This window comes from Engystomops pustulosus, chromosome 5 (genome assembly GCF_040894005.1).
Source record: "Engystomops pustulosus chromosome 5, aEngPut4.maternal, whole genome shotgun sequence".
Taxonomy (NCBI): domain Eukaryota; kingdom Metazoa; phylum Chordata; class Amphibia; order Anura; family Leptodactylidae; genus Engystomops; species Engystomops pustulosus.
Window position 1 is genome coordinate 38,340,820 of NC_092415.1, and position 22,640 is coordinate 38,363,459.

The 22,640-nt window shown below is 41.7% G+C and overlaps 1 protein-coding gene across 8 annotated transcripts; it reads left to right on the forward strand.

The window, feature by feature from the left end:
* Positions 1-3,356: 3,356 nt before the first annotated feature.
* PEX2 (peroxisomal biogenesis factor 2) lies at positions 3,357-21,906 on the forward strand. 8 transcript variants are annotated; one of them, XM_072151671.1, is made up of 3 exons: positions 3,357-3,453; positions 10,780-10,857; positions 14,798-17,929. In XM_072151671.1, the coding sequence occupies exon 3, from the start codon at positions 14,809-14,811 to the stop codon at positions 15,721-15,723; it is 915 nt and encodes a 304-aa protein (XP_072007772.1). In that variant the 5' UTR covers positions 3,357-3,453; positions 10,780-10,857; positions 14,798-14,808; the 3' UTR covers positions 15,724-17,929. The 8 variants fall into 8 exon arrangements, 7 of the variants coding, with proteins under 7 accessions (XP_072007772.1, XP_072007776.1, XP_072007771.1 ...); XR_011855685.1 differs by lacking the exons at positions 3,357-3,453; positions 14,798-17,929 and adding exons at positions 5,693-5,796; positions 21,656-21,906; XM_072151670.1 differs by lacking the exon at positions 3,357-3,453 and adding an exon at positions 5,693-5,796.
* Positions 21,907-22,640: the final 734 nt, after the last annotated feature.

Below are 22,640 nucleotides of genomic sequence, written 5' to 3' on the forward strand. Positions count from 1 at the left end.
TGTGGACTAAATAAGCAAGAGAACAAGAAAACTATTTGAAGGGGCGGCTGTAGAGTGCATTTTGGGGCATGGCAATATTTTTACTACGGGTAAATTGAGGTACAATACAAATTCATTTTTAGGCAGTTTTTTTCCTCTGGAAAGGCTTGAAAAAAATGTAATAAACTGTAAGTTTGGTGAATTTCCTATTGCACATCCTGATGCAGCTAACAGAGAATGCATTCTATTGATTTCAAGTTTCTTATATAATGCATACATATTGGGGCTTATTTACTAAAGGTTCCGGATCGCATTTTTGTCGGACTGTTCATGGTTTTCGGGATTTGCGCAGCTTTGACAGGTATTTAACGGGTTTGTGCTGGGATTGTGTCGCGCACAATGGAATTTTGGCAACAGAAATCGGGGGCGTGCCATTCGATTCGGACTGAACGCGGGATTTAATATTCAAATTGTGTCACAAGACAATGCACTTACATGCACCACGAAGAAGGTAAATTCTCTCGGACCTGAGCGGGGAAGTGACACATGCAGGATATAGGGCGCACAATCTTAGTGAATTGCGGCACAGTGCATTCACACAGTGCCGTCACATGACCAGCAAACATCGGGGCCCACCTGTGGATTCACCAGTGGACCAGTCCGACGCTGATTTCTCCTGCGTCCTCCAATGATCATCTTCATGTGGGACTCGAGTTTGGATGAATGTGGGCCCATCGTAATCGAAGCCCCCGGGTGCCCGCCCATACAAAGTTCCACCAATGCCCAAAATAAAAAACAACACCCCCTTCTCCAACCCCACTATAACACGAATGCAGCCCAGGCCCAAATTGCACTCCCCTTTTGAGCCACAGCGCTCAATTATCTTTGCCACTCTCTTTCTCTGTCTATAGGAGTGCCGGAGAAACCCGAACACTGAGCTCCACAATTTCTAGAGCTGCCAAACTACTAAAAGTAGCCCCAAAGAGCATGCGTGATCTGCCACTCTATCCATTGGAGTTATGAGACCCCATTTTCTTGGGATCGTAAGGGGTTTTCTGATTTCAGTCCCTGATTGTTTTATAACATGGTAATTTGGTATAACCCCTTTAAGCTAATAGTTGACTGTGTGACAGGGTGTGAAAGTCCAAGCATTTCCTGTATTTCAGGCAAACTAAACCAAAATGTAGAATATTTTAAGATAAATGTTTTAAAAGTGAGCTGTGTTAAAGTGGTTGACTTCCATTGTCAAATTAATGCGGTGTTCTCTTCTATTCTTATCAGGCAAATAGAACAATGGCTGCACTTGGTTTTGCACTTGGTAATGCTTTAAAGGGGCATTACATGTTTTCTGGGCTTAAAGTATTCATAACTGTTATAGGGGGTTCTATCTCATATGGGTGGGGGTACAACAACTGGTGCATAATTCGGTAAGTTGTTCTCAGCTGTGGATTACAAAAGAATGGAACAGGAACAGACAGCTCCCCTTTCAGTGTGGTGGTCAGACCAGGTTACTGCAGATCAGCTCCAACTGAATTAAGTTGGAACTAAGTTGCATTGACTCTACCTCCTGTTCAATTCTCTGTTTATCTAAGGTTGAACTTAAAGGAAAGCTACCATTTGATTTCATGCATTATGAAGGAAACATACCTTGAGAATGCTGTAGCTACACTGATGCAGGATCATATCTTGGTTAATCCCTGAGCTGAGCGGTTTTGCTGAAAAAACAATTATAACATTCAGGACCTTGGGAAAGCTGGGTCAGCATGTAACACATTACACACACGTGCTTGGAATTGCAATTAAAAAGAATGAGCATGACTAGTCAAGCACTAATCAACCTGAGCTGGATCACTCATACACAGCAGCTGGGGGATGGTGCAGCTATCGATTATTCTGTCTGGCAGGAAGAAAACTGCAGGAGATGATGATGCACTCACAGAGAAACTCTCCTGCTATGAGAAGCGGGAAAGCAAGCACCAGAGCAGTCATAGAAGCCACAGAGCTTCATTATCATAATGTTATATCTGTTTTATCAGCAAAACCACTCAGCACAGGGATTAACCAAGATATGATCCTGCATCAGTGTAGCTACAACGTATGTTTTATTCATAATGCATCAAATCAAATGGTAGGTTTCCTTTAAAGGACATCTGCCACCAGGATGAAAGACTGTATGAAAATGAGCCTGAGAGGCTCTAGGCTCCATAGGTGTTAACGGAGCCTGGAGCCGCTCAGGCTCATTTGCATACAGCTCTTCATCCTGGTGGCAGATGTCCTTTAAGCTTCCATAGCAGACTATCAGTTCAAAACTCAATATATCCTGATAAAGGCAGTGGTACTGAACTGTAATGTCCATTTGCAATGCAGTTTTCTGTTACATATTATGACATGTGATGGAACCATAAGTCCACAAGCTGATTCTGCTATTGCACATTTGTCCGATTCTGTCATGTGCAGTATGTATATTAAAACTATTTTTGGAATAAATCTTTTTACACAAATGTATTATTAATTTGCTGCAACAAGAACTTAAAGAGAACCCGTCACCAGCCTTTATACCACTAAACTACCACAATGTGCTGCGCGTCGGTTGTGTCTATATTTTGCTTCCGTTTTGTCTCCGTGTCTGCAAAGAAAATTTTTTTTTAAATATATATAACATTTGTTAGAAAACAACTTTACCTCCTATGCTTCTGTTACACATGAAAGAAGTACCCACATGGTTGTAGTCTTTAGGTCCCATGTGGGAGCTGTGGCAGGAGCCACACACAACGGACCACATGTGCAGCAAAACATCCCAGGGGGGCATGTTGAAATTTGACAACCCAGACGTCCACTTCCATCTAAAGGTGATGCCCCATGGCATTTTGAAACTGTTTTGGTCCGTTTTTAAGCAATCCGTAAAAAAAACACATGCGTAAAAAAAAAACGCATCCGTTTGATAAAAACCCATGCGTTATTTAAATCACATCCGTTTTTGACAGGTTTTACCAATTATCTTAATTTAAACTGGTCAAAAACTGATGTGTTTTAAAAAAAATGCATGCGTTTTTAACAAACGGATGCGTTTTTTAACGGACTGCTTAAAAAGGGACCAAAAACGGGTTCAAAACGCCATGTGTGCCATCACCCTTATACAGTATAATTAGAGGGGCAACAGTGGAGCTATCCTATACAGCAGTGTGAGGTAATAACTGGGCTTCCAGTATACTACAATGTGAGGTAATAACTGAGTTTCCCTATGCTACAGTATGAGGTAACAACTGGACTGTCCTACACTGTAGTAGAGGTAATAACTGGGCTTCCAGAATACTACAATATGAGGTAATAACTGGGCTACTCTGTATTGAGTTATTTGGTAAAAACTGAGAGGAACTTCTGGGATTAGCAGAAGGATCTGATGATGGCTCACTATCAGCGGACCATAGGTTCAGTACGGGTTCCTCCGCGTGACCTGGAATGAACAGCCAACCGGTAAATTGATGCCCCTTGCTACTAACCATGGCCACGGCTGTTCGGCTGCCAATCTGGGCAATACATCCAGACTCGAGTCTGTGCATCTCTACTCACTAGTTTCATTATTGGCCTAGGGTCCAGAAATTAAATGTGGTTTTGCTAATGTGGTAAATCAGGGCCGGTCCTTTCATTAGAGTATAGCCTCATGCACAGGACTGTATACTTTTCTGCTCTGCATATACGGCTGTATTCTGGTCGTAAATATGGGACGTATTGCACCGTATTTGTATAAAATATGGTGGGCTGGTATAGGATGGATGGCGACCAGAACGCAACTCCCACTGGTTCAGGATACTGCACGTATATACCGCAGCATTCGGTGCACTGCCATACGCAGCACATACTTTATACTTTTCTATTGACTTCTATGGGCCGTACGGATCGGAAATACGGTGGAAAATAGGACATGCTCTATATTTTTATATGTCCCGCTCACGGTACGATGGACAATACGGCCATGTACATGAATGGCTGTATGGCCCATTGGAATGCATAGGACCATTTACGTTTTAATATGTTCGTGTGCATGGGACCTACTATGTCCTGTACATAGTTACAGAAATTTGAATCGTCAAAAGTGGGATATTAAGATCAGCTGCTTATGAACAAGTTCGTTCAGGCCACGTTCACACGTTTCATTTTTGCGTTTTAAGAAAGCACTTGAAAAGCATCAAGGAAAAACTCATCCTACAAAAGCATATGTTTTTTCACCAAAATGCATTATTTTTCATCAAAATAAAAGCACAGAACAAATCAGACATCAGAAACCCCACGTGTGAACGCAGCCTCAGACAAAGTCGCTCTGTGCACGTGTGGAATTAATCCTGAAATTACTAAACTGAACTCAACATATCGGGTCATCAGAACAAACTTGCTTGTGTGGGACGGCATATAACAGCTGGTCAGGAGCAGGACCACAATATCCGCTTTAGGGTGATGTCACACATGGCGTTTTTAGGCCGTTTTTAGTTCAGATGGTAAAAAACGCATGCCTTTTTGTCCGGTTTTCCAAATTTGCGCAATTAAAAACAGACAAAAACGCATGCATTTTTTTAACGATCTAAAAACGCACTAAATAAAAACGGCTCAAAAACGGCCTAAAACGCCATGTGTGACATCTCCCTTAGGGTGGCGACACCCATGGCGTTTTTAGGCCGTTTTTACACATGCGGTTTTGACAGGCTTGGCCAATTATCTTAATTCAAACTGGTAATTCAAACATGCATTTTATTATGAACTAAAAACGGCCCAAAAAACTGCCTAAAAATGCCATGTGTGTCACCACCCTTAGGGTGAAGACACACATGGCGTTTTTAGGCCGTTTTTAGTTAGTGTGTTTTCAGATCGTTAAAAAACGCATGCGTTTTTGACCAGTTTGAATTAAGATAATTGCTCGAACCTGTCAAAAACATGCGTTTTTAACGAACTGAAAACGCACTAACTAAAAACGGCCTAAAAACGCCAAGGGTGTCACCCTTAGGTGCGGTTCCTGTAAATCCCATCAAATTTTGGCTAAAACAAGCTAGTTTTAAACAAACTAATTTGGGGCAATTCTTGTATATTTAGGAATATTGTCAAATATGTCCCTAAACGCAAAAACCTTAAGATCAAGAACTGGCAAAACGTTAAGGGTGATGCCACACATGGTGTTTTGAACCCATTTTTAGTCCGTTTTTAAGCAGTCGGTCCAAAAACGCATGCCTTAAAAGACACATGCGTTTTTTGAAAACGCATCCGTTTTTGACCAGATAATTTTTTAAGCTAATTGTTAAAACCTGTCAAAAACTGATGCGTTTTTAGTGGACTGCTTAAAAACGGACCAAAAACGGGTTCAAAACATCATGTGTGGTGAATCCCCACATGGCGTTTTGAACCTGTTTTTGGTCCGTTTTTTGAAAACGCATGCGCGTGTGTTACCAATCATCTTAATTAAAACTGGTCAAAAAAGGATTCATATTTGGACAGACTGCTTAAAAACGGACCAAAAACGGGTTCAAACCCCCATGTGTGGTATCACCCTAGTGGTTGTCACAATTTAGCATTGATTGCATATCTACTCCATATTATCTCTTTTCTACCTATTTCTAGATCCCTACATGTTACTATATATCTGCCTCATATCTACTCTGACCACCTATATACAGCTGTATAGAGAGTATATAGACACACAGGATATGAATTCAGCTAATTCAGGCAGATATCACGCTGCCTCTGCCCTTTTGCTCTCTGAGGGCTTCCGTAGCCAGGACCTCTGTCACGTGACTGCAGGCAACCAGGAAGCAGCAGTGACAGCTGCAGAGGGTAAGGTTGTTTATCTCCTGGAGACTCGTGCTGCTGCTGTGGCCGCTTTGTGAGTTGCTCGATGTGATATGACTGACCCTGCTGAGCCCCTGTAACGCCAGGTCTCTATCACTGATGCATTGTGGGACTTGTAGTTCCGTAGCAGCTGCTGAATCCCAGGTTCTCTGCTTGTCCTGCAGGGAGTGATAAGGGGACATGTCATTGTGTGCAGACAGTATGATGTAGGAAAGGGAGGATGAGCCGCTATCATGTCTATATATAGGTCTTATATGTCCTGAACACGTGACAGGACAGTGCTATATATAACAACACATGGGGAGGGCTATACTGCATATAACACAAGGGGGACTATACTGTATATAACAACACATGGGGGGACTATACTGCATATAACAACACACGGGGGGACTATACTGCATATAACAACACACGGGGGGACTATACTGCATATAACAACACACGGGGGGCAGGGCTGATTCTAGTCTTTTTGCTACCTGGGGCATAGACTGAAATTCTTCATCTCCCCCCCACCCCCCCAGCCATTATCTCCCATATTAAGCCCATTTGTTGACATATAAATTTACATGCACGCCTTTAAAAAGTATTTAAGACCCGATTAAAGGCTGATTAACATAATAAATAATAACATCCTCACACAGCACCAAACATCACGCACACCCTATGACTGACACTACTCAGGCTGACGCTGCCTCACACACTGGTATCAGTCAGTGACACAGACATTGGTGACATCCGGTACCTTACAGGTGACTATTTGCTCCATCACAAAGAGAATATCATTATAATTTCTCCCGGCCATGACAATTACTATGGAATTCACAGCCAGATGTCTTCAGCTCCATCCAGCATCTCCACACTGCGCCCCTAAAAATACAACAATCAATAACAATATTTCACCTGGATAAGAACACTGTGCTCCTATGGAGTATATATCCCAAACTACACAATTTGATATACAGCGTCCTAATAATTTAATAAACAGTTCCACCCTAATAAACTAATGTGTAAAACACCACCCTAATGAACTTATATACAGCCCCCAATTAAATTACATACAGAACTCCATATACAGCCCCCCCAATTGAAATCTTCCCCCCATAGATGGAACCCCCCACTTTATTTATATGCAGCCCTCCCCATAAATGCTCCCCTTTTATTTAAGATCTGACCACTGTATACAATTCACTTTGGTTAAGCTATATACAGTAACCCACCTTCTAGTTCAATTATTATTCACCCCCCCCCATAAAAGCCCCTCCTCTGCAATCTCCGTCAGCTCCATAGAGATGAATGACGCAGAACGGACATGTGCAGCCGTCTGCTCCATCACTCTCCCGGAGCGACAAGGGGTCCGACGGAGGTACCTGGGACCGTTCGGATCCCGTGTTGTCGTGATCTGTGCGGGTCTCATCACTGAGACTCCCACTGATCAGCAAGTTAGGCCGTAACTTGATTGGTGGGAAAACCCCTTTAAGAAATGCCAAGCTGGAAAATTTTCTGTATTAACCCTGTCTTCTTGCTTTGCGTGAGTTGAGGTGAGTGGCGTCCGCCCCTCACAAAAGGGGGCGCAATCTGCCTGGCAGATGCGGCTTTGATGGGGGGGGGGGACTATATTGTATATAACAACACGTGGGGGCAGGGTGGGCACCAGCACTGGGCATACCGGGGCAAGTGCCAGGGCCCATGCCAGGGCCCAGAGCTGCTGGGGGGGCCCACATAAAGATGTACATAAGGAATCCATGGGGTAGAGGGGGGCTGTATCTAATGAATCCATAGGGGGTGAGAGGGCTGAATATAAAATAACCATGAGGGGGCAGTTTGGGATGATAAACTAGGGAATATTTTAAGGAACAGGAGACTGTTAGTTTCTTTATTTTTAATGCTGCCACATGAGTTCACTGCAAAAGGGCCCACTGAGTCTGTCGCCCAGGGGCCTACTGAAACCTGGAGCCAGTTTGGGGGACTATACTGTATATAACAACTCATGGGAGTCTATACTGTATATAACACATGGGGTACAGTGCTGTGTATAGAAACGTCTGATGGTGATTTATAACCCCCATCATCTGTCTTGCCTGTTATGTATAGCAACACCATTATCGTCTAACAAACTATGGGGGGACCAACCTGTGTATGACAACACACAAGGGGAAGACCTACCTGTGTATGACAACACACGAGGGGGAAGACCTGTGTATAACAACACATTGCAGATTTTCTCCAAAGTTTCTGTAACTTTCTACACAAAAGATGTGACTTAGTAATCTGGGGTATTTACAGGGGGTTTCCTCCAATCAGCATCAGGGGTTCAGTCAGAAGTAAACCTTCCATCCCGTATTATGTTGTGTAGTCTCATGTCCCTGGATCAGGGGGTCCCACATACACAGCACCCGCTGTCACTCACACACAGAAATTTTAGTAAATTTGTTTGATCAATAACAGAGGGATCGCATATTCCCCTCTGACCCTAAACCGCACAACTATTATGAGATTAAAGGGGTTAGAGATGGGGAATAACACCCTGATGAGTGGGTGTCTCGCCTAAGCGAGAATAGGGTCCCGTCCATCCAAAGTAAATAAGCGGCAGGTAGAGCGTGTGCCCTGTGGCACTGTGTTCTCTCTGTGGCACTGCCATCTATTCTCCGTTTTGCTAGCGAGTCTTGTATATAGTGAATGACATCCAGAGCCTGACGATACCGGGGAAGGAGACCCTCAGGATGTGTTTGGTCTCTCACTAAGATTTTATCTCTTATCCTGTTGATTAGGAAACATATAAAAGGGGTTTTCTATAAATCATTGAAATTCTCCTGGAGACCGATTTATCCAAAAAGTGGCCTTACCCTGCTCCGGCTCCCGGTTCATTGTGGTCTATGTATGGTCTAGATATTCTACCTCACCAATTCCCCGATGAGCCGGCAGTGACTGGAGCTGGAGCCGGGTATGTGTGGTACCTTTTGTCAGACCTAGAGGTTTTTTTAATGATTCCTGGGAAAAGAACCCCCATCAGATCCTTGTCCAACCCATGTCACCTTGTATTGGGAATATACGCGCATGTGTCCTGACCTTATATAGCAACAAATTAGAACGGCCCGGTACAGCCTCCTGCTGGAATACTACCATATAAATCCATCATGATAAACCAGGGAGACTCGGGGTGATGGCACACGTCACGTTTTAGGACCGTTTTAAAGCATGCGTTATCAGTCCGTTTAAAACCGCATTCATTTTTTAATGTTTACCATGTGTTTGGCTGCTTTGAACCTGTTTGTCTTCATTTCTAAAAGTGTGAGCAGCTGTGAAACATTTTAAAAGCAGCCAAACGCATTGTAAACTTTCAAAAACGTATGCATTAAAACGATCCAAAAAACATGACGTGTGGCATCACCCTAAGGCCAACAGCACTAGTGGCGTTTTGAACCTGTGTTTGGGCCGTTTTTAAGCAGTCCGTTAAAAAAGACATGGGTTAAAAAGGTTATTTTTAAAAACGCAACCGTTTTTGACCGGTTTTACCAATTATCTTAATTAAAACGGGTCAAAAACAGATGCATTTTCAAAAAAAGGTTTTTAACCCATGCGTTTTTTAATGGACTGCTTAAAAACGGGTTCAAAACACCCCGTATGTCACTGGCCTAAGGGTGATGGCACATCTGGCGTTTTTGAACGCGTTTTTGGGCCATTTTTAAGCAGTCCGTCAAAAAACTGCATGTGTTAAAAAACTTCTCTTGTCTCTTGTTTTGTCTCCATGTCTGCAAAAAAACTGAATTTTTTGTATTGCTTTGAATACATAACACCTGGTTTCTCATCAGTGAGAAAAGACTCGTGCTTCATCAGTTTTCTTTTTTTTGCGGACCCATACACTTCTAGTGCTTTCCGTGATCTGCATCAGTGAAAATCAACGGACATGTTTAGAAAGAGTTTTTTCCACGGTCAACGGATCGGTGAAAAAATAAGCCAATGTGAAAACGCCCAAGGAAACCATTGGTGTTGTGAGGCATTCGGGGAAATCAAAGCAAATCCAGGCACCGTGACTGTGGTTATCTTCTTATATTTGTTATGTATGACCTCCTTCCTTCTAAAATTAACTTTATGCTAAGAAAGCGCTAATAGATTAATGCTAATGAACCAGAAGGGCTCTGAGGGGTGTTACTAGAGCCCCTCCATGCTGTAGCTTCACAGGCTGTTACACTGTGTAGGAGCACTTCTTCCCACAGTGTGCTGAAACTTCCTCTGCTGCAGTGAGATTAAATCAGGCAGATGGGAGTAGGGAAGTGTTGAAGGAACCGGGGGAGGGAGAGACCGTTTAAAAGCCTGTGAAGCTAAAGCACGGAGGAGCTCTGTTAACACACCCATAGACTTAGAATGAAGGAGGCCATGGATAACACATATAAGAAGATTACCACAGTCACGGTACCTTGATCTATGACTACGTGTCGCTGGTTTATCATGATGGATTTTGATGGTAGATTAATTTTGGTCAGAATAATCTTATCCCTGATTGATATTACAAATTCACTCAGACAATATGGGACCATCACTGATTTCTCTAATGAGAACATATGGAACACGTAGAATCCTCTGTTGCATACGTGTAAGGTCTGTGTAATGAGTGATGGAGGTGTTGTATGATGGCCAGGCTGCACCCTGCTTCAGGTGACTTGGACAACAAATATGGTGCGGCGTATAATTCCGGATATAATCGTGCAGACAGAGAACTGAGACATAACTGGGACGTGACAAATCTGCAGATTCTCCATGTAATACCTCACATTTTTGCTGGACATTTTACTGATGGCGGAGAAGGGCTGATATGAAGAACAGCTGTTCTCGGCCAGTTACTATAGGCTGCAGTCTGGTATGTGACACCTACTTAGGCGAGGAGGATGTGTTTACATGATATGGGATCATGTCTAAAACTTAATACAACCAGAACTCTCCGCCAAACTCTGTGTAATGTATTTGCAGATCTGTGAGGCGGACACAAAGAGGAAGGGGAAGAAGCCCATGCGTTTGGTTATCGGAGGACATACATCAGATCACGGGGTAGGTGCCATGAGTGGAAAGGACAAGGGCCACTTGGAAGACCTTCTGGAGTAAGGACTTCATGAATCAAGATGTTGACTTGGAAATGGCCCCTTGTACGTAGATAAATGTGACACCAGGAACGTGCACCATACTTATCAATGGATGAGGCGATGTTCACACCACATTCATAGCATACAGTCTTCATGTACCAAACGTGTTCTCAGCTTATCATAAACCTACAGCCTCCACACCGATTGGCAGCCGTTTAGCATACGCCTTTTCAGTGCAGCTAGAATCCATCGTACCCAAGTATAGGGCATCTATAGGGTTTTTGGAAAGGGAATCAGTGGGAAACTTAAAAAATTTAAGACGAGAAGTATTTAATAGACTGTTGGCTAGATGATCAGCGCTGTGCTCAGCAATTTCTGACACTCCTGTACTATTGAATTGAGCAGCAGGACACATGCAGGGACCCCTGTTCTCCTGATGGTGTGGATTCCTGTTCTCATGTTGGGAGGAGATCCTAGCAGTCGAACCCTCGCTTATCAGCCTGTTATCCACATGATAGGGAATAACTTGCTACCTAAGTATTCCAACTTATTTCTTTAATCCATATTAGTGTAGTATATGAATAGGAGCTGCAGTTATTTTGCCCAACCACACCACAGGGAATGGAGCTGTTCTTCTAGTTTTATTCTTTATGTAGCTTTTGGTGCCACCAGTCGAGACCCTTGAATATAGCTGATGGGTCTGATAGGGCCCCCTCCTAATTGATATTGATAATCATATCAATATTTGATCGAGCTGCGGAACGCCCTTTTGGATTTACTAAGAGGCCGGACCCTCTTAGTAAATCCGCCATGCGTTATGCCGGGTGTGGGGAATATGAACACCAGTTTTAGTAAATCCCCTCTCCTCCCACTGTGCTAGTTGTGTAGAAGCAAATTGGTCCCCATAGTGCTACCTGTCCACTATTGAAAGTGCCTACCAGCCTCTAAGTAAAACCAAAAGGGCGGTCTACGGCTCTCACCTTAATTCCACCAAGTTAAACTGGTTTAGATCAAGTCTAGCCTGGTCTAAAAATCCTGATCAGTTTCCACCATTTTCTGTTAGAGACTTTAGTAGGTTTAGTGGGGCGCAAACTACTTGAAATAGAAGCTGAATAGCTGATTTAACCCCCATCACGACTGCCATATGGCTATATGCGTCCTATTTGCAAATACCCTGTGCAGAAAAGACATTTATAAATATCATGACAGTGGCCAACTTCAAAATGATCTATCCCTTGAACCCTGGGACCTAGAAACACAATCTAGGTGTCATGTTAAACAGTAGAATCCCCCCTTTTAATATGATGGTTTCTAATGCCGAGATTTCCAATTGTAACTTTGAGTGGATATCTTCTGTTCTGTGTAGCACCCAAACACAATCCTTATATCGTACAAAAGGGGAGATTCTCCTGGATTCACCTTGATTATGCTTCTAGGTGCCAGGGTTCAGGAGATATAGTCGTTTGAAATGTTCCCCCCTTCAGCCTGTCAGCTGTAGGCTTATTATTGAGAAAGCTGCAGGCATGCTAAAAACTGAGGGGCAGGGGCTGACTAGCTATATACTGGGCGGAGGAAGTGACCAATGAGTTTCCAACCCATGGCTTATACTCAAGTCAATAGGTTTTCCAAGTTTTTTTGTGTTATAATAAGATACTTCGGCTTATACTCGGGTCAGCTTGTACTCCACTATATACATTAACCTACAGTTTGCAGAATGGCCGAAGAACAGGCATCCTCTGTATTTGCATTTGAACTTGGGGAAAGGGTGATGGACTAATGCTGTACCTATTTCTAACATATTTTGGTAAAAGTTTATTCAGTTTTGCTACTTATTAAAAAAAAAAACTTTTAATCGGAAGAAATACAAAAAAGCTAATATTTTTCACATTCATAGTCATTTATCAGCTAATTTTATAAAGAAAAAAATGTAATTAATAAAACTATCCTATGAAGTTAAAGTCTCACATGTCATGAAAAGAAGCAAAAGTAAAAATACATTGGATATGTAAAGCTTTTTCCAAAGATATCGTCAAACGCGTAGAAGAACAGCGAAAATTGATCTGGAGATTCAGGCATCTCATGACTTCATGACTCTGAGTCATGAAGGGGTTAATGAGCCTTGTCTTCCACAAAACTGGCAGAAGAGGCGTGGTAAATCACCCCCAGTGGGTTCGGACACCTTTCTATCAGCGATCACGTTGGCTGCATTCTGTCTCGATTCTGGTTGTCCATGTCCCTGGTTTACCGGTAGCTTTTCCATATACCACCTCGATACATATTAACTACGGCATTGCAGGAACAAGCCAATAGCTTGTATTTTTCAACAGTTCTGACCCATTTAACCATCCAGCACGGTTCTGTCCTCGTCCACGTTGTGCAGATCCTTCTGTTGGTCCATTTTGCCAATTTACATTTCACTAACCACCTCATATATGTATATCTATATACCAACCCCTTTATGTGTGAATTTGCATAAATGTATTAATTTTATTTATTGATTTCATAAATTTATATGTATGTAGAGTTTTTTTTTTTTTTTCTTTTTATTATTTTTTTTAATGGCCTAAAAAGGAGCAGAAGCCAATCTTCTTTTGTTCCATGTGTAGTAAGACATGAGAATTAATGTAGCGAGTGCTTATTTATTTACTCCAGGCAGAGCAGGGAGAATCCGGTGCAGCATTCTTGCACATATCATTTGCTTGGAAGGTGCTCACTTAAATTGGCCTACAGGGAATAGAAGCCGGCAAATGGCTGCGGTGGGCTCGCCTCCACATTTTATGCATGTGCACAATTTGGCTTCAGTAGTTTGACTTTTCTTTTTGTTAGTGCAGTGACCTCAAGAGAGAGAACCTCCCTTTGTTCTCAGGTTTTGTCTGCAGATCTGGGGTCATTCTTTGTTACAACATGATATTCATGTGACGTTGAGCGAATGTCAATAGGTAGCAGAGTCGAGTATTTCATGAATAGTCTCCGGACTGCGGTGCATTTAGTTTTCTTTTTTTCTCCCCACATACAATTTTATTCTTTCATCAGATAATCACAATACAATAGTCAGGCCCACCTGCAGGAGCCGAGCTTTTGTTCCTTGTTTCTGCTGTACGCTTCAAGCATGGGGTCAACTATCTATGTATGTTTTGACCATGGGTGGACAAAATAATGCGAAATTCAGGAAGCAGTCAGTCAAAACTCAAGCTGGACCTTTAGGAGATCTGCGCCTGCTGAGGTCTTTACAACTCAACGCAAGTTTTGGTGAATCCCATTCTTTAAGTACTAACAATGGAGAAGAATATATTTCATTTTTTTTGTATGATGTTTCTTTTTTTTATTATGTTGAAAAAGTTTTTTGTTTTTTTTTGCTTTAGCTTATTTAATCATGGTCTGCACATTAGACAGGCAAATTTTGCAGTTGAATTTGCAATGCAATGGAAATTATTCTGATGTCAATTTTATTCCATTATATACCATAAACTTCAGTCAAAGGAGGAGGCTTCATGCTCATTGTGGCCAGAACCACCCCAGTTGGATAAGGGCAGGCGCTCCTTGTACCTAACTCCCTGCTCCCTAAGAGCGAAATACACAACAAACCCTCTATTTTGTGGTGCAGCAACCCGAATTAGCCATGGTGATACATAGTGTGTGCACTGCACCATGACTGGTTGTCATCAACATCTATTGTGACCATTATAGCCACTACTATGGTTGTGTGAATGGGGACCGTTTTGCATATGTGGCCTCTAAGGTTAGTGAGCTGTCATAGGACCTTCCCCAGATGAGCCTAAAGGCAGGGGGGTTGAGAACAGGACAGGTGCTAAATGGGAAGATGCCGTGTTCTCCTAGTCACAAGATGAAATCAGTTTATAGATTTGACACTGTATAACTCAATAAAAATATCTATTTTCTGCCTGCAGGTGAAATAGCCATGGCTAAAACCAACATGGAAGACATAAATCCTGTATTACGAATAAGCCAATTGGATGCTATTGAACTAAACAAGGCGCTAGAACAATTAATTTGGTCTCAATTTAACAGCTGTTTCCAAGGCTTCAAACCAGGACTATTGAGTCGCTATGAACCGGAGATCAAGGCGTTTTTGTGGTTGTTTTTGTGGCGATACACTGTCTACTCCAAGAATGCCACCGTCGGACAAGCAATTCTTAACATTCATTACAAGAATGACTTTTCGCAGAGCCCGACGTTCCAGCCACTTAATAAGCAGCAGAAAGTCTGGTTTGCTCTCTTATCTGTTGGAGGGAAGTGGTTGGAGGAAAGGTCCTATGACTTATTCAGTAATAACCCCTTTGGGTCCTCATTTCACAGGATGAAGCATTTCATAAATGTTGCTTCGGGGCTAATCAAGGTTTTTGGGCTTCTGAATTTCTTATTTTTTCTACAGCAAGGAAAGTTTGCAACACTGACGGAACGACTGCTGGGAATCCGGTCTGTTTTTAACAAACCCCAAGGGGTGCGTCAAGTTGGCTTTGATTATATGAACAGGGAAATTCTGTGGCATGGATTTGCAGAATTTTTGATTTTTGTTTTGCCACTTATTAATACCCAAAAGTTGAAAACGAAGCTGTTCTCCTGGTGTAAGCCAGTCAAGGGTCTGCGCCTTACCGATCCATCTCTAGCCGTCATATGCAAGGAATGTTGTCTCTGCGGAGAGTGGCCCACCATGCCTCATACCATCGGTTGCACTCATGTCTTTTGCTACTACTGCATTAAAACTAATTATACAGCCGACATGTATTTCACATGCCCAAAGTGCAGTACTCAAGTGCACAGCCTGCAGCCCCTGGAGTTTAAGATCGAAATCTCTGAGGTTCACACCTTATAAGGAGAAGTGCGCATCTCAGTCTTATACAGGATTTCACTGAGATTTGTCAAGATTTTGTAATGGCCTCATCTGCTGTTGAATATTAACAGATGGCTTCTGGTGCATCCTCCTTATCTATGGAAGGGTAGGGTTTACAACCAAATGATTAAATGCCATCAATGTTGGCCATTCTGGGCATCATGGGTTTGTTTCCTAATAGAGACACGGATATCTTGTGGTTGTGAACCACCGCACTTGGAGAAAAGAAAGCGTTATTTATAGGATGACAAAATTCTGTTTAAATCTACCTGTCTCCCACCTTACCTTGCCTAAACCCTATAAAACTGCTTACAGTGCAAAAACATTGAAGTATAAAGCAGTTTGATCATATGATACAGAACACTGGATGATGCCGTGTGATCACATGAGGGTGCTCTCAAACCTTTCACAGTGCCCTGGGCTCTCTGCATTGAACACTCTCCAATATCTCCTAGATAGTGATCACTCTAGGAGATTTAGCACAAGGGGTATTGATGCTTGTTTTCTTGAGTCATGCAAGTACAGAAGTTTCATTCCTAACCTTTCCTCTTGTCTTATAGTGTTTCTCCTGTGATGGCAAGTTAGGCCCTATGTGCCGGCTGCTTGGTTCTTCTCTATGACGCTGGCGGAGATAGCAGCTGAGTGCCGCAATTGTCTATTTCAGCCAGCACCATAAAGATGAACAGGGCAGCTGGCACAAGCATGATTGACTGCTCTGGTACAACTGACCCCACACTCATCGGCAATTTAGGCCCTATATAACATAGGGCTTAGCTTGTTATGGCCAGAGAACCCCTTTAAAAGGAATTTTTAAACAGGCAAAACTACAGATAGTATGTGTAACCATAGCTTTTTGTATGTTTTTAGTAACTGTAGGTAAGAAAAAAGTGAAAACTTTTGTATGTTTTAACACTGCTCTGCTTTAAGTGTTTGCATTGAATTGCTCTAAAACCCATCCCCTCTACTCTCTGTGATTGTTGTCGTAGTCATTCAAAATACTGCCACTGCACTTCCACAGCAAAAAAGAGAGGGGCTGTGAAGCAGTTCAGAGAAGAGAACTAAGAGCACAGCTGAGTAAAGACTTGTGCCCTAAGTCTAGCTACAGTCTTAGACTATTAATCCTACTTCTAACAACAAACACAAAGTTATGGTTACACAGCTTGTCAGGGCTGCTACCTAAAGCCGCAGGTTTTCATGTTGAGAGATTTTTGACGCTGATAAAACATGTGGAGATTTTGTTGCTTATGTTGTGTACCATGATTTATAGGGCTATTCTAGATTTAAGGGATTTATCCCCCCGCCCCCATGGTCCCACTGTAACATGAAAAACTTTATTGCATCTTGGACAACTCTTAAAGTAAACCAAGATCTCTGTTTGATGACAGGTCTTATTTTTAGAGGTTTAAAACCCACGCTTGTCATATCCAACTTGGCCTGGTGCACTAAGTAAATTCTCATCAATTAAGCCATATTTTATGTATATACAACTAAAAAAGTGCATATCTGACAATCGTAGGACTCCAAAAACCCCAAAGAAATAATGTACTTTGGGTCCCGTTTACACATTCCATATGTTTGGATACTAGTGGATCTTCATATATTAAGCTGTACAGTAGCAATACAATGGAGAGCTCTAATAAAATAATTCAAAATTATTGTAAGGCTTGTAAGTAGCAGATCCCTTACAAGTAAGGTTCTTTACACATTTTTGGCGAGTATTTACTGATCTGATTTCAATGAACTGTCTATGACTGTTCTTTACTGGAGTCTACTAGGCAGAATAAAAAATTGTTCCTCATATCGAGTTTCTTTAAGGTTTCCATCCACTATTGACTTAAAAGGGTATTCACCTCATCCGGCTCCAGGTCCCCTTATTGCAAATATCTCTGTTTTTTCAGGACTACTGGCTGGGCCAGAAGTACATGGGTGAACAATGATGAGGAACATCTGCAGATGTTGAGGCTATTTATTGACCCCAATCGCTTCCGGCCCAGCTAGTAGTGGCGAAAAAAATGGACACCACTGCAATTCTGGAGCTGGAGCCGGACAAGTACACTTCCTTTTTGTGTTTAAAATGAAGGAAATTTTCCAAGATTCTTGGACAACCCCATAAATGACCTATAGGATAAAAAAAGGCATCAGTTTGGATCAATCAGAAAACAATCGGTGAAAAAATAATAATAAAGCAGATCAGTGATAACCTGACGCTTGCTGAAAAATGAACAGGACCTTGTAATATATTCACACCATTATTGAATTCCATTACAGACTCAGAGAGTTCCCAAAAAATCCTCTTGAGTATAGGGAGGTCAGTTGGACTTTTGTAGGTCCATTATTTTAGTAAACGAAACAGTCGAATTTTCTGGTGTTTTCATCTGTGAAATTTTCCATAACCTTCTGCGGAGGTTCTTTATGCAGGGGTTAGCTCTAGGGATATATCTATCAGGATTCTTTTTATCCTTTTTGGAAATAGATTGTTATGTATGTTAGAGAATGGAAGTCGTGATCTGATGATTATGTGATCAGAATAAGATAGCAAGGCTGTGGTGCTGATGCATAGTCCATTGCCAAATTCGGATCCATAGTGACTGTATGGGTTGCTGAGCCAAGCATCTACTATATGTCTCTGGACACCATCAATGCAGAAGTGTAAAATTATGGCCCACAGTAGGGTTGCCTAAACACTGCACCTTGTTTGATTTTTTTTTTTTTTTTCGGCAGGTTATTTCATCTTTAAACAAATTTATTTTTCAAAATGAGTCTTTTTTCACATTGACCCCAATTCCAAGTGTCCTTGATGCTATGATTGGCCCCGGTATCCTGTAGACAGGTATCGCTTTGGTGCTGGTGTGGTGCCATGTATGCTATCCCTCCTCACAGTAATGCTGGTCTCATCGTCGTGACAATATTTAGTGCCTTAAAAAGTGATTTTATTACATACGGATCCCATTTCCGTGATCTTATCCACTAATTACAGAGAAGAGGGTAATAAAGCTACCAGCCGTGGCACTTGTGCACTGATGGATGACCTCCATTATAATGTATGCCACCGGCTTAAGATTAGTCAGAGCTTTCCCCCTCCTGATACATGCAGACAACCTTATCTCTCCGACTGCTGTGTATCATGAAGAGACTATAGGGCTCATGCTTGTGTAGTCTTTTAGGAAGGTTTTTTTGCAGAATAAGAACCGTATAATGTAATTCTCTGTTTTGGGCCAGAATTGAATAAAAGTCTCTGGACACGATCAATGTAGAAGTGTAAAATGCTGGCCCACAGTATGGTTGCCCCAACACTGCGTCTTCTTTGATTTTTTTTTCGGCAGGTTATTTCATCTTTAAAAATTTTTTGAAAAAAATACAAACAAATAGAATATTCACATATTCCCCCAAAGCAATGGTGGCCACCAACCTCTGTATACTTACCTTGCAGCCAGTCACTCATAGTTGTGTATAGAAGAGATGAACAAATCATCTAAGATTCGATTCACAGAAGCTTCACCAAATTTTTCGATGGATTCCGTTCAGGGCCAAATCTATTCAGTCCGCACCAATTGGAAAATGATGTATAATCCTGTCTAGTCTTCTTGGCCACAGGTTAGATAAGATCCTTTCCGGTTTGAATTGCATCTACAGAAAACAACCAATAGATTCACTCATCTCTAGTGTATAGTATGACCACTGTGGCCAATGATTTCCAGCAGCAGTCACATGCCTGTACAATATATCATCGCTATAGGGCAATGAGAATGTCCTATTAATGTCTAATTGATGGGATTAACAATCCCTTCCATGATATGAGTGGACAGTTGGCGGCACATATTTGGTGCCACTTCATTCTATAGTTAGATGCTAGGAGCCAAGGGTGCACACTACATATCACTCATTGACTACAGTGTGGGGTATATAGACATAGGGTTTTCTAGATAATGAGCATTCACCATCTACCATTTATGGGATGTCCAATCTATATGCCATAAGTGATTAGTTCTGAGAACCTCTCCTAAAGGCGTTGTCCAGTCACAACAAGATAGCATCTTTGGACAGGATATGGGCTAACTTGCTGATCACTGGAGGTGTCAGTGATGGAAATTCCACAGATCATGAGTACAGGAGTCCATTGTAGCCCAATAGAATGAGGCAGTTGGTCGCACATGCGGTCTCCTGCTCCATTCACGGTTTATGGGGTAGATGGAAATAACGGAATACCAGACTCGGCTATATCTGTCAGTGCCGTAGAGCAGCAGGGAGCTCGACTGGCTGCGCTGTTCACCTGGACCCCCTTTCTTGTGATTCTTAAGGGTCCCATCACTGAGACTTGCCTCCTATCCTGTAGGTAACTTGTTGTGACTGGACAAACCCTATGATTACAACCTGCAAAACCTATTCCCCTATGTTTACCAACATATTAATTGGCCCAAAAATATCCCTATCTCTGAATATTTATAGACAACCTCCAGCAATCATCTGTTTAAATATAGAAAGCAGAGAAATGTGCAATATATTTCAGAAGTATCTGTCTCATCCCTGTTATATACAGTATAGAAACAGAGCGGAGGTCTAAATCCGAGGAAATGTCTCGCCAATATTATTTTATGTAATTGCTGAAAGCCTGTAATTTACACAAACATTTAGATGTCTGCCTAGTTACCTGATTACAATAAACTGGTATGGTTATGGAAAGAGAAAACCTCCTACATATCATGTGGCTAGCTCCTGAACAAACAACTTCCCCCCCACACTTCAGACATTTACAGCCATCATCGTCAACATAGCATTTTCATGTTATGATCTCAAGGCAGTTGGCAACTGAGGCTAGTCATACTCTTACGATGGCTGTGGGGGGGGATGCATATTCAGCTGATTCTATCCTTCTGGAACTCTATCCTTGACTCGGAGAGCATTTTCTCTCACTTTCAGATGCCTTTAGTGGTGCCTCATTTAACAATTGGATATATTGAAATTCAACATGCTCACTCTTTTTTTTTTTCGTTTCCCTCAAAAGGTCGTCTGAAACTTGTACATTTTTTTTAGAACTGGTCCAGGTAGTGTAAAAATAAGAACGAACTTGTACTTACTCAGCTCCTTACATCCAGTCCAGGCTGTAGTGGGCGCATGATGTGACACTGTTCCTCTGTAAACAGAGGCCAGCAATGAAGGGAAAAACCTCATTGGATCAGAGTGGAGGAGAAGAATTAGTTTAAGGCCTCATACACAAAAACGTGAAATGAGGTTGTGTGATAACTGTTGGCTTACGCATGACTGGCCGACTGGCCAAAACGCAAAAGATAGGTTATTTTCTATTGTCATCAGACAGTTGGGACAGATATGTTTGTTATTTTTACGGCACCTGGGGTTATTTAAAAAATAATGACCCCAGACCACCGCTATAATATCTGCCATCAGGAGAGGCTCGGGCAACTCGCCATTGACATTGGATGGTCTACCTCTCCTGCCTAAATCAGTAGCCTTGGCCAACGTTCATCCAATGTAACCTCTTCAAGACCAATGAGTTAACTTCAGTCCACCATCATACTAAGATGATCCCAAGGAAGAGGTCACTTGCCCTCTGTTTTTTTGCAAAAATCATAGCTCCTCCTGCTCCCTTGTTTCTAGAGATCTTAGAGAAAGCTTTAGCATATCTGTAAAGTGATGTATCTCAATGCTATTATCATATTGAACAATCATATCATCTCTCTATCCTTTGTATGAGTCTACTAGAATAACACCTTACTGTGGCCTTGCTGATACACTATTGACTCATTTAGAGTTATTCATTTGCACTAACTAGGGTAAGTCCACACACCAACAATAAAACTACTTACCTTACATCCAAAAATCTTGTGATGAATATGTTGCATTTATTATAGAAGGAGGCATTTAGAAATGTGTTACCTTTTTTTTTTTTTTTTTGCAGTTTTTAAAAATGTTTAAAGAAAAGCAATGGATAATCCGTGCTATCTATGTAGACACTGCGATGTACTACTACAACTAAAGCCAAAATCCGTAAAAACCATAAGTGTGTGAATTTTTATTGTATTTGCTTTAATATTAGAGCTGGATGTGAAATTGGATACTAGTAATATCTAATGTTTGGATTACAATATTTTTTTCTCATATGTATGTTTATTTTTCTTATTAATATGTGTAAAACGGCAATAAAAGTAATGTCATAAATGGCGCAGTCTTGTGTTTCTGTTTTCAGAAGTTTTTTTTTTTTTTTAGCAAACATGAGTGGAAAATTGTAAATGGATATCCACTAAGAGTGCCCTTGTGTATTCCGATCCTAACCACATTTCTCTACAGGGACCTTTTATGCAATTAATAACCAACAATTATCCAAAGCAGAAGACAACATAATGTGAGGATTGACACACAGAGGTTTTTTTTTCAATAACATCTAATGTACCTGCATACTGTTTGTATCCACAGTCCCAGAACCAGCTTGAAGATTTTTGTGGGGAAGCCTATGGCATTCAGATGGAGTGTGCCAGCATCTAACCCTAATAAACCCCCTTTGGGGTTGTCCATGCCGTTTACAAACCTACAGAAATAAATTAACTTTCCTGGCCATTATGATTCAGAGTCAGTGATATAGTCATGGCTTTCTGAAGCGTATTCCCTTCTTAAGGTTTCCCCTTTTGTGGAAGGTCACTACTGGAGCTAATATGTGGCCTCAGTGAAGACCCCTATAGGAACAACCACCACTACTGAGGTCAGACACTGGCTAGCTTCTGTGTAATGGTCACAGCTGAGGTCACTGAATGATTTCATGGTTTGAGGCACCTTAACCAGAAAAACATGAGCTACAGTAGTCCACCAAAACAGACAAACATGAGCTACAGTAGTCCACCAAAACAGACAAACCTGAGCTCCAGTAGTCCACCAAAACAGACGAACTT